The 12,745-nt window shown below is 49.0% G+C and overlaps 1 protein-coding gene across 3 annotated transcripts in view; it reads right to left on the bottom strand.

Moving 5' to 3' along the window:
- NRG2 (neuregulin 2) overlaps window positions 1–12,745 on the bottom strand; it is a 112,546-nt gene that overhangs the window by 16,717 nt on the left and 83,084 nt on the right. For all 3 annotated transcript variants that reach the window (XM_063413670.1, XM_063413669.1, XM_063413673.1), the window contains one exon: window positions 6,344–6,420. In XM_063413670.1, the coding sequence (XP_063269740.1) occupies window positions 6,344–6,420 (77 nt within the window). The remainder of the gene's footprint in view (window positions 1–6,343; window positions 6,421–12,745) is intronic.

Raw genomic sequence — 12,745 nt, 5'->3', positions numbered from 1 at the left:
GGGACACCGTGCCTGTGCTCAGAGCTGGCTGGCACGTGGGATCTCCAAGAACAGAGAGTCTGTCAATGTTCCACTAACCCCACAGCCATTCACCTTCTCCAGTACTGCAGCAACAAAATTAATTTGTTTGGCATCAAGAGTCCAAACACACAGCAACAGAGTATTCAAAATCTGCTGTGGATGAGGCTGCAATTAACTCCAGGAGATCCTGAGGGTAACCTGTGCTGTGTCCTGGGGACAGGGGTAACCCTGCCATGCTAAAGACAAACCCCCTGTAATTCCCCAGGCACACCAAAGCACAGCCATCACCCTGTAATTCAGTGGTCAGTGTCACAGTGGACACGGAAAGAACCACACGAGGACACGCTGGTGAGCGAAGCAGGAAAAAGGGGCGAGTTTATTTACAAAACTCAGTTTTATACATTTCCTATGGGGCCCGTGGATTGGAGGATGGAATTCCACCTTTCAATCCACATTGGTCAAGCCAACTGGCAATCACCTTTCTCCTCCCACCTACAAATAGGTAAACAATGAAAGAGTTAGCAAAACATGGCCAGTGTTTATAGTAGAAAGTGTGATAAGGTGAAATTTCTGACTCCAATATGAAGAATATTACAGAAGGCTTAGAAAAGGCTTCAAAACCAGGGTGACAGGTCAGCAGTTGCCCTGGCACTGAATGGAAGCTGCAGAATGCCTGTGGAATTTAAAATGCTGCCAAATATTGGTTTGGGGGTCAGATGAGTGAGAGGTGGAGGAGGAAGCAGGAATTTAGGTAAAACAAAGAAGTAATTTTTCAATTATCGTTTTTGTATTGCAGTCACAGCAGGTAGGAAGCCAGTGCTAAGTGAGGTGAACAGAGAAGCTAAAATTCAGATCTAGCCCTTCCCAGAAGAGCTTGAAGTGGCACATTTATCCCTCTGCTCACGAGGACACTTCACCTCAGCATGAGGAGCCAGGTTCCAGAGGCCACCCATCAAAGGGTCACTTGTACCTGCCAGGGTGGTGCCCAGCACGGCCCTGGGCACTGCCAAGGACCATCCTCAGGAAAACAAGGAGCCTCTCACCCAGCAAAGCCACACTGCTCCACGAGGGCTCGGCCAGCAGCCCTGGAACCAGCTCCTGTGCTGCTGTGGGAACAGGCTGAGGACAAAGCTGCTCTCCCAAGGGACACCTGCAAATCTGCTCTGTGCTCCAAGCACACCAGGGAAGCCTCCAAATGCGAATTAAAATTCGATTTGTGAAGAAACCAAACCAAATATGGGGTAAAAATGGAGAATATGCTAGATGACATTGCATATGAATGTCAGCTCTGTTCTAGGGTGTTTACAGGCAGGCTACAGCCTGCAGTTTTAATTGGATCACAAAGTAGAAAATGAAAACGTTTCACTAAGCAAGATGAATGGTATGACATTTGTCCTCCAGATTGGTGATGATTATTTGTAGAGATGAATAAACAGCAAAGTTAAGATGAAGTTTCAGTTTCCACAGGCAAGAGGGAAGCATAAATATAAAACTTTATCCCAATTTTCTAAATTGTTCCATAAATCCCAAGGGGAAAGAATCCAAATGTGCAGATTTAGGAAACATATAAATGTTCCTGCTGACCACGTTTAGTTTTCAGGATCTCAGCTGCACCAGGACTGAAAGAGCTACCAAGATGTTTTACAAAACCTTTACCAGCCAGCCCAAAGCCTGGCAAGTTATTAGTAAACCTCCAGGAGGATTTAACAAAGACCTGAAAAGTTGCTTGTACAAGAGAGAAGATAGAGGTAGATCTTGATCTGACGTAGAAATGGCAGCTATGAAATGTATGTACCAGCACAGCTTTGAAAAAGGAGTTTCTTAGAAGGAAGGATGATTTTGGACATGGCTCTGTTTCCTGGGAAGAGCTGCAAGCCACAGCTGTGCCTGTGGAGCTGGGGGCAGGAGGCAGCTCTGCACTGGTGAGCCCCAGCACCCAGCAGGAGCCCTCAGAAAGAATCCCTGACCCTTTTGGATATTGCTGCACCAGCAGAGAGGAAAATCTGGCCAAAGAGGCTAAATGGCCCACGGATAGCACTGCTGTGGATCCATTCTGGCTGTGGAGCAAGAGTTTGAGGTGTTCTACTCTCCCCAGTGCAGGGACAGAGACTCCTGTGATCTGTGGCTCTGCAGGTACCTGTGCCACAGGAGCCACCTGAGAGCCACTCCCACCAGTTTGTCTGTGGAGACAGAGCCATGAGGACCTTGGTGTCAAAAACGTTTTAGCAAGAGGATTTAATGACTCATCAGCCATGGAAATAACTCCCTGTTCTCATCTGCCAGGGCATTCCTAAATTTCATACAGCAATTGCAGACAATCACTGTCCCCTCTGTTCACTGCCATTAATTCTCTGCAGTTTAAATTTCAGCTGATTTAAATGTTGCTTTAATGTCCCTCTATAAGGTTTTCTTCTCCCAGGTTAGTTACAGCCTAAATAAAATGATCTCCTAACCTTGATCCATCAGCCCTATTTGTGGCCAGAGCCAGGACAGATTGGGGGTTCTCTGAGCTACCCCACTGAGGCAATTCTAGGGAGTTTCTCTGCACCAATCTGGTAGAAAATAGCAACAGTGTGAGCTTGACATGGAAAAAAAAATCTTTAACATTTTTTCTTCATTTTGAAGCAGTAGTGTATATATCCAGAAGGGCTGGCAATAGGCACCTGCTCATGTGGTTGGAACAGCAACATAAAGAAACATCACATGTGAAAAAACATATCTAAATACCCCTCATTTTCATCTTAATTACTGCAGTGGTTTAGCAAGTGTTTTGGGCAATCAGAGAAAAATAAACCTCAAGAGCTACCTGCCAAAGAGACAAAGACAGCCTGAACTCCTGGAGAACATGGGGAGTTTTACCTGAGCAAAATGTGAATAAGGGTTTAAACCAGAGAGGGAGGAAGCTGCTCCCAAGAGGAGGACACACAACATCTGGCATGATGCTGGGATGCTGCACCATCTCCATCTGCGGCCCAAATTCAGCAGAATATCTGCCACAGCTTTTCAGAACAGCAGCTTCAATTTAGCTCACTCTGCAGAGACTCTTGCTCAGCCCTGGGATACACCTACTAAAAGTCATTGTCATATTTAATATTCATATTGAAGAATCAGGAGGATCCAATTTAGGCCTGAAAACCTGAAATACCCCAAATACATCTAAAACAACACCAATATAGGCATTCTTATTTAAGTACCTGTCAAATGCCGGCAGTGCTCTCAAAACATGAATCAGGACAGAGCTATTTTATTTCCAATGGAAATGCCTGAACCTCATTTAATCTGTTTCAGCTTTTGACCTGTCAGAACCCATATGGGATGAAGCATTGAATGAATTATGGAACATCAGCAGCTTCTACTGTGCCCTAATTATTGATCAAAGGAGAAGGTAAGCATTTGCAGGGTCCACACTTGAGAGAAATGCTTTTCCTACTCAGAAAAACAGCAAGTTCAGTGCAAGGTTTTCTTCAGTGCTGCTGCTATCTATATTACCCAACTGTGACCTGAAAGTGAAAACAGCTATAAACATGTATGAATCATCTTCTTATATGAATTTTATCCAAGTTCAGACAGGTAGCCTGGATTGTTAAGCTGTTTTTACCTTACTGTGCTGTGGTAAAAGCAGACTTGAGGTAGGGAAATGTACATGTGTCAGTTTTAAAGCTGGCATCGTTTCTGTAACATGTGAACAAAACTAAAACAAATCTCAGTCCCATAAAAAGCTGGATTCTGCAAGTTGGTGAAAAAAAACACATGCTGTTTACTCCTGGCATTAGTGCTCTCAAAAGGCATTTTCCTGACATAAAGCTCATTTTCACCCCTGTTTTGGTTTTGCAACACGGCAGCAGTAACGTTTAAGCCTGTTGGACACCACCTCATGAACCATGCTGCAAATCAGCTCCATGGGGTGAGCATCCCACTGCTGGCTGCAGCCAGGCCCTGACACCCAGGGCTTCCAACAGGGAAGGAAACCCTTCAGCATCAGGTGAAAGGTGGAAATAGAACATTCTGGGCTGTCGTTTTTAAACGAGCTTGCTTGGATATTGGAGTCTGGGAGGATAAATCAATGGAGGTTTCAGCTTCGGAAGCCAGTTTGGAACAGAAGGCAATGTAAAAACATTGAGCTGTCCCAAGGGCCCCACAAAGTCCATTTGCATCTTGTCTGTATGCTCCATGCAAGGGAGTCTGATTCCAGCACTTGCCAGCTATTAGCACGTGCTAATGAGGCTCCTGCGATTGCCAGCTCAGGATGAGGACGGCAGGATTCCTCCCAGAGCAGTGGGAGAGGGGTTCTGGCAATCAGGAGCCGTCCTGAAGAGTCATTTCTCCTCTGGTTACTGCTAATTAAAGCCTCTTTCTTGGCTCTTTTTAAAAAGCCTCCCTTTAAACCCACCATTTGTGGTGGGTCCAAGCAGCCAGCGTGGAGGCAGGATGGGTTTCAGGGACAGTCACAGAAGGGTCACAGGGAGGTCAGAGGTTTCCTGCACTGTAACTGCATCTCCTTCCATGTCAGTCCTCACCCAGACCAGCATCCCTCTGATGCCGGGACACTGACTGGATAGGGACCCAGGAAAATTCTCCACCTTGACCACAATGAGCCAGTTATGTCTACAAGTGAGACCAGTAGGAACTGGAAACTAGAAACTGGGAAGCACCAAGTGCAAAGGCTTTAGGATATTTACACCCACTGAATGCATTAAAGGATGGGTCACTGTAGTTAGGGTCAATCCCATATGCAAGGCTGTCCAACCACCGAGGAGAGACAGGAACACCTCTGTGTCCAGGAGGGACCCGGTCTGATGCCCTTTTGGCAGGTTTATCCTGCATGGCAGGGAGGCTGGGAAGCCCTGAGGCAGTGGCAGCCACCAGCGTGACCTCTGTGCCACTGACTGTAAAGTGATTTCCTTACGATCACACCCTCGCTGGGATTTCCTCCTCTGGTCCAAGGAGACTCACACCCCCTTCGCAGGAGTGGTGGGAAGATACCCATCTCCTGTCCTGCACAGCACAGGGAAATGCACATCTCCTGTCCTGCACAGCACAGGGAAATGCACATCTCCCATCCTGCACAGCACAGGGAAATGCACATCTCCTGTCCTGCACAGCACAGGGAAATGCACATCTCCTGCCCTGCACAGCACAGGGAAATGCACATCTCTTGTCCTGCACAGCACAGGGAAATGCACATCTCCTGTCCTGCACAGCACAGGGAAATGCACATCTCTTGTCCTGCACAGCACAGGGAAATGCACATCTCCTGTCCTGCACAGCACAGGGAAATGCACATCTCCCATCCTGCACAGTACAGGGGAAATGCACATCTCCCATCCTGCACAGTACAGGGAAATGCACATCTCCTGCCCTGCACAGCACGGGGAAATGGCCAAACCCTGCCCTGCACAGCACAAAGAAATGCACATCTCCTGCCCTGCACAGCACGGGGGAAATGCACATCTCCTGTCCTGCACAGCACAGGGAAATGCCCAAACCCTGCCCTGCACAGCACAGGGAAATGCCCAAACCCTGCCCTGCACAGCACAGGGAAATGCACATCTCCTGCCCTGCACAGCACAGGGAAATGCCCAAATCCTGCCCTGCACAGCACAGGGAAATGCCCAAATCCTGCCCTGCACAGCACAGGGAAATGCCCAAACCCTGCCCTGCACAGCACAGTCCGTGTCAGGACAGCAGTGCTGGCAGGCCCAGCTCCACACACAGCACAGGCTCATCTCACACAGCACACCCACCACATAAACTCGGGCCTCGTTTGCATTTTGCCTGAACAGAGCAAGCAGCATTCAGTTCAATCAGAAATGAAAGCAGAGCCCATTCTAACAAACGGGGACATAACGAGCCCCGTTCTGCTCTTGGACACCATCACAGCTCCTCTTAGCACCAAGCAGAGCTGGGAGTGCACAGGACAGGGAGAGGGCTCTTGGAGAACAGAAGAACCTGCTTTAAGGACATGACACAGAGCCACAACAACAAGGAGAGAGAGAAGTAGAAAGAGACATACTGGAGAAGCTGACCATTGCGAAATGCTGACACCGGTCTCCTGTGAATTCGATCGGACACCTACCGGAAGAGAGAAAACCAGAAAGAGAGAAACAAGATAGCAAAATGACACCAAACAGGCTGAACTGAGGCCCCTCCTGATCCCTTCCAGGGCTCCTATCTGTCTGCTTTCAGCCTTCACCCTTACCTGCAGCCCTAAGCCCTACCCAAAGCTGACACCAAGAGCCATCCCTGACTAGACCACTCTACATCCACCGCTGTGCCCGGGAGGTTTTAAGTAGTGTGGTGCATTTTTTGTCTTCAAACATACTTTGCTTAGGATCTGGCATGTACAATCGCAAAGGCAGTTTCTCCAAACATCTCTGTCCGAAGAATCCGTTTGGACATCTGGAGGGGAAAAGGGGAGAAATCACAGAACATGTCTGGCACAGTTCTTGAGGCTAAGGTCAGAAATAAAAAAGTGCATTGTGATGAATGGAAAAAATAAAGGCTTTACATGCGTATTTACTCTTTGCTTTAACCAGGCACCTGCAACATCAGTCTTCCAGCTCTGGTTTGGGCCTGGGTCTTCAAGCAGGCAGCCAAACCCCTCCTGCTCTGCCCTGTTCTGCCCTGCTCTGCCCTGCTCTGCCCTGCTCTGCCCTGCTCTGCCCTGCTCTGCCCTGCTCTGCCTGCCTCCTTCCTTCTCACCTGCTAGAAGTACCAGCTGGCAGGAAGACTGAGATGGGCTGGATGCTGCTTTCAGAGACTCCGTGGAGCTGCTCTGTAGACTGGCAAGAGGCACCAAAAGCAGTGAGCAGCTGCTCAGGCGACAGCGAGCACTGGGTGTGGGAAGCATCTCCCCGTGAGGAGCCCAGAAGTGCCCACGGGGGGTTAGAGAGGAAGCACATGCAGAGTCTCTGTGTTAACAGAGAGGAAGGGACAGAGAAGAAGGCTGAAGGGGTCTCACATGCTGTCCAAATGCCAGGCTCTGTCAGGGTGTCCTGGCTGAGGTCACCGGATGGGCCCAGGTGTGCCAGCTCATGCCCGGGTGGCAGGGAAGGTGCCCTGCAGCCAAGGGCCCCCAGGCATTGGCACCAGCCCATGAGTAGCTCCCCAGAGCACTCCCCAGCTGAGCCAGGTGTGGGGAGCACAGGGCCATGGGCAGGAGCTGCAGAACCACCCAGGGTGAGCACCCACTGCAGCTGCAGGTGAGCCTGGGAAGCGATGGGAGCCCAGCCTGGCTTGGTCAAACACGTCTCCCCCAGGCACTTGTCCACCTCCCTCACTTCACATCTTTTCTTCTGGATATTCCTTGGATGGTCCTGCACAGTATCTCTGGTTTTCTTGAAGTCCCAGCTCTCACCTCCCTGTCCCACTGCTTCCTCCCTTCTCAACACACCTCTCTCTCCTCCGAGCTTAAGAGGCCTTTATCTTTACAGCATTTTAACATCTTGTTTTTCAACATTTCGTGAGCAGAACTGCAGGCTCTACACCTGGTACACACCAGGCCTCCCTCACTCTCAGGTATGACCCACAAGATTTCACTGTCCCACAGTGACCTGTAAGTGGTCAACCAAGAAGGGACTGAAGGGCACCTCAGTAAAACACAGATGAATCAGAGGCCAGGTCTGATGTCAGTGGCTCAGCTCCTGGCCAGGCTGCTGCAAAGGACAGCAAGAGGCTGGAGCAGCCACAGCACAGTGCCAGGTGACCTGTGGATGTGGTGGGGTGGGACAGGTCCAGGTCCAGGTCCAGGTCCAGGTCCAGGTCCAGGTCCAGGTCCAGGTGCAGGTCCAGGTCCTCCAGGTCCAGGCTCCATGCAGAAAACCTTGATATTTACTAGCTGCACCTCATCATGGACATACACTGAGCTGGCTTTGGCACTCTATTTCTTGCTGGATTTCACTGCAGTTTGGATAGGCCTGGGCTGTGCAAAAACACCTGCTGCACCCTCACTGCCCATGACCAAATGTGGGTCAGCATCTGGTTTTTTGGCACCTGTGCTCACACCTCTAAATGGGAGTGTGTTGGGCTATTTGTGCACCCTAAACGGCTCGTGGAGAACTTTAGGACATGGCTCTGCATGAGGCTGCACTGAGCTCTCCAGTCATCCACTTCAGTTTCTCAGTATCCGAGTCTCTTCTGGAGCTGAAAATTGGACTCCCTGGTCAGGCAAATACCTTTGAAAACTTGGCACTTTTTTTTCTCATTCTTGGACATTCATTGGGTCACTCAAGAGTCTGAGTTTCATTCTTGGACATTGATCTTGGGCACAGGAAAGGGAGATGTGCCAACCATACCAAGCCAGCTCCCAAGGAAAGCTCAGCCCAAGGGGTGACCACCAGAGATGGGGCCTGTTGACCTTCCCTGCAATGAAGCAGAGGAAGCTGGTGCTGGGAAGTGAAGAAAATGCCCTGCTGTCAATCAAAAAGCACAACCCTGAGGCACTGGGTGGCACAGAGACAGCCCCAGGGAAGCAGGACTGCAGAAACCCTTCAGAGATTGCACTCGGGTTCCAGCAAGGAATCCAAAAGAGAAGGTGTCTTCCCAATCCTTTTTGAAGTTTATTCATCACCTCTGATAGAGTCAGGAACTTATTCACGGAGTCTTCAAGGGAACCCAGTCTCGTTTGCAACGTGCTTCCCATCTGTCTGGGACCTGAGATTTCCTGGATGCTGGGAGCACACCAAAGGGCCTCAAGAGTTCTGTTGAATGAAGCAATTGTCCCACCCACCCCAAAAAGGGGTGTCAGAAAGGAGCTTAAACTATCTCAGGTGCACATCTTCAAGAGGTCAGCCAAGGCTGGAACTCCTGTGTGACCGCTGAGGCTGCATGCCATTAAGGGAAGACCAAAAATTATGGGAAAACTGGCAGAAGGAAATAAAAGCCCAGAGAAAAGAATTGGTAAGAAGTGAAAAAGCAAAACAAAAAGGTGTCAAAGAAGCTTTGATGCCCTGACAGCTACCATATAGCCCATCTTCAGATCTCTGGAGTCAGCCAAGCATGGGTGGGGAGAAGAGCTCTCCAGGCAGAAGGCAGTAGACAACTGTCTTCTCTGTGTCTAGGACACCTCAGGCTTTTCATCTTCAGTGACTCAGTGATTCAGCGCTGGGAGAAGTGACAGCAAAAAAGCCCCCCTGAGCAAGAGCACCTTCTGCCACCTCTCAAGCTTGTGTACAAGCTGTCAGGACACAGTGTGCCACCCCTGCACGCCTGGGTTCTGGCTCCTCATAAGCAAGGCTGCAGGCAGAAGCAGTGACCAGAAGACCTTTGAGAGCATGCAGTGCTTTTGGTTGCTCTTTTTCAAATCTGTCTCTAACTTCTGAGTTGCCAAAGACAATTTATTATTTATTACTGTGGCCCCTGATGTGACTTCAAGGAAAGAAATTTCTGGCGTGCTTGGCACATGGATTTCCCAGTCTGGACAGGAAGAGCAGTGGAGATCCCTTCTGCATTAAAATCTGCTGCCTGTGGTGAGGAAAGCCCTTCTGCCATGAGGGATATACCTGAAAGTTAGGGCTGACTGGAGCTGAGAGCTGTGAGCTGGATGATCATGGCATCCCTCTTCCTGCACGTTTGGCTCAAGAGGCTCTGGCTGGCTGTCCCAACAAAACCAAGTCCCTCCTCCTTTGGAAAACTCTTGCAGGGATTTCACAGATGGTGGAGTTTCCTGCAAATATCACCTTTGGGCTTTATTGTGCACTGGCAGAGGCACAATGGGTCTCTCCCCAAAGGCCAAGGGATGTGGACAAGGGTGTGTCTGCAGGGATGGAAGGACAAGGCTGGGGAAGGACAAGGCTGCACAACCTCACAGACAGCACCTTGTCCCCTCTCTAGCCTGAGTGGAGACTCCCAAAACTGCCCTTGCTTAACTCCATCTCTCTGTGTTTAATTGCTACCTCTGAAAAGTATTTGCAAATGCCACTGATAAAACTGGTCATGGATTTTTCTGTCCAGATTCTGTTTTCTATTATTGCTGGAAAATATCCCATTCTTTTCATTTTGACCTTAAGACCTTGTTTTTTTTAATAACCGTTTTGAAAACATCTGCAATATTCTGCTCTTGGGTTCAGGATGAATTGCAGTGAGATATTTACATGGTAACAAAAATGCAGCAAGATGATCAGTCAAATAAAGCATCTCAAAAAGTACAAACCAAAATGGTTTGAATGACTCATTTCTGTGATGTTTGCTGGGCACTTTTTTCTGAAAATTGAGGAACTTCGACATTTTGCCCCTTATAAAGGCAGAGCAATAGTTATTGTTAATTATTATTTCTTACTTTTAATTCATTATCATAGTATTCCTGCTGGAAGCAAAACTTTTTCTGTCCAGCTGTTGCTCTAAATCTTGCAAGGGTAGGCACGTCTCCTTTGCACCCCCCGATCTTAATTAGAATATGCAAAATTCGTAGCTCTCATAAAGTAATCCATGCTACAGAAAAATGTGAATGAGCAGGTGCTTCAAAGTTATGTGATAAAGACAAGCTGTAGCAGAAGGACACAATGCACTGAAGTAAGCAAATGGAAAAAAAAAATGTTTCAAGCACGTTGCTTTTTTTTGTGGGAAGGCTGCAAAAGAAGACAGTTCTGTCATTGTCCCCTGACCAGTCCCAGATGATCAGGCTCTGGAGAGCCACAAAAGTCTGGACTCCACAAAATCACTGATGGGAAGAAGAGAAAGCAACCAGAATAAACACCAAGGCCTTCTCCAGAGCAGCTAATCAAGGCATGTTTGCTGCAGAGTGGAGTCCAGACCTCAGGGACACCCACGGCTGGGCTCTGCTGCCTGCACCGAGCCTGCGCTGCTGCAGGAGCAGCTCCCACACCCTGAGGGGCCTCGAGGGTCTGACACAGCCACAGTGCACTGAGCAGGAGGCACAGATGGGCCACCTGAACCTGGAAAAGCACCCGAGCTCATCACCCAAGATAAACAGCATGCAAACCCCAAGGAACGAGTCCTGGCTGGTCCGGGGGATTTGGAACAGGATGTGGAGATTTTCACCCCTAGCTCCTCATCTCCAAGGACATTGCAACACCTCCCCACGGGACTGCTCGTACACCCGTGGCACAGTGAGGTCCCTGTGGCTGAGCACTGAGCAGCTGGTGCTGAGCAAATGCCACTGGAGGGGTGGGACAGCTCCGGATGCCACAGGGCAGCTGAGCAAACAGTGCTGCCAGGAGGACCACGGCCATGCAGGATCCCTGTGACGTTCACACCTTTGGATGCTGCTCTGGGAAGCACAGGGGAGCTGGCAGTATGGGCAGCCCTTCAGAATGATTCTTCTCTTTCCTGGGAAAATCTGCAGGAAACAATGCACTTGGAGGAGGTGAACATGAGATTTTGAAAACTGGTGACTTGGATTCATCAGTTCATTTTAGAACAATCTGATCTTTTCTCCTTTTGCTTTGTTTTGCTTTTTGTTATTTCCTTCACTTTCACTTTTTGCCTGAGGTGCTCCAGGCCTCTGACCTCCCTCCCTCACGTAAGGCAGAGCTGTCACCCCAGATCCAGAGAGTCTGTTTATGTCAGCATTGTAAATCCTCCAGCCTGATTCTTGTGAGCACCAGTGGTCCAGCATGATGTGGGGGTGCTACTCTGGAACACTCTTTAAGTCTTCTGATCCCACACAAGATCCTGGCCCAGGGCAGATCACTTGATTCCACTGGCCACACAAAAGAGATGTGAAGAGTGTTTTAGGGCAGAGAAGGCTCTGCAGTGCTGAGATTTGCTTGCTTTGTTTGGCTGGGAAGATCCCAACTGCACCTAATGAGTGCCAAGCCCTAACTGGGAAGAGGAGCATTTCTGCTCTTTGGGTAGCACAGCCCTGTGGGGCACCAGCAATAAAAGAGTGGAGCAGCCTCCAAGTGCTCTGAGCTGTGCCAGGGACTCCCTGGGCTCCAGGAGGGAGGCAGATCCAAGAGCAGAGGCTGCCAGACATCCCAACACTCTGTTTGACTGGACACAACAAACCAGGCAGTGCTGCTGTGTGTCCCAGCCCAGCTCAAGGCCCGGGACCTGTGTGTGTGCATCCCCTCTGCAGCACCTCAGTGTGCTCTACTCAGACCTGTCCCTGCCCCAGGGCCCAGCTCCCAAGGCCTTTCTGAGCCAAAAGATCTGGAGAAAGGTCGAGATATTCTTCCTGTCAAGAGCCTGGGAATTTTTAATTTACAGGGGCTGCTGAGGCACGTTCTTTCTGTGTGTGGCTCTGTCATTTCCCAGGTTTATGTGGAAAATTTGCAGAATATTTGAGGCAGGTTCTCCCATCTAACTTCCAGGTGGTCTGCTTGCAGGGTCAGGATAACAGCACACATTGCTTTATGTTCAGGTTTCCTTTGACACTAGCGTGTGTAAAATTTATTTCAAATTAATGACAAAATTATGGAAGAAAGCAGTCCAGAAAGACACAATTTCTGGAAAAGATCCAAATCCATTCTGGGCTCTTCCTCAGTGAAGAAAATGCTTTGTCCCAGGTCTATCTGAAGTGTATTAAAAAAGGAGGGAGAAAGTGGGATTACAAGCAAATACTTTGTTCCTCAGGATTTAAAAGACCAGGAGGAACATGTTTCTGGGAAGCCTGTTATAAAATAATAATAAAAAGCCAGCTGCCAATTTAGGCAATATTTGTTGCAAATCGAGCATGAACCACATCAGCAGAAGAAATTATTTGAGAACTCATCTGCTGTTTTTGGTCCAGACAGCCAGAGGGAACATGGACAGGAAGGATTTT

This window comes from Prinia subflava, chromosome 16, assembly GCF_021018805.1.
Source record: "Prinia subflava isolate CZ2003 ecotype Zambia chromosome 16, Cam_Psub_1.2, whole genome shotgun sequence".
Classification (NCBI taxonomy): Eukaryota; Metazoa; Chordata; class Aves; order Passeriformes; family Cisticolidae; genus Prinia; species Prinia subflava.
Note: the sequence above shows the minus strand (reverse complement) of the source record. Positions and strands in the feature narration are given on the sequence as shown.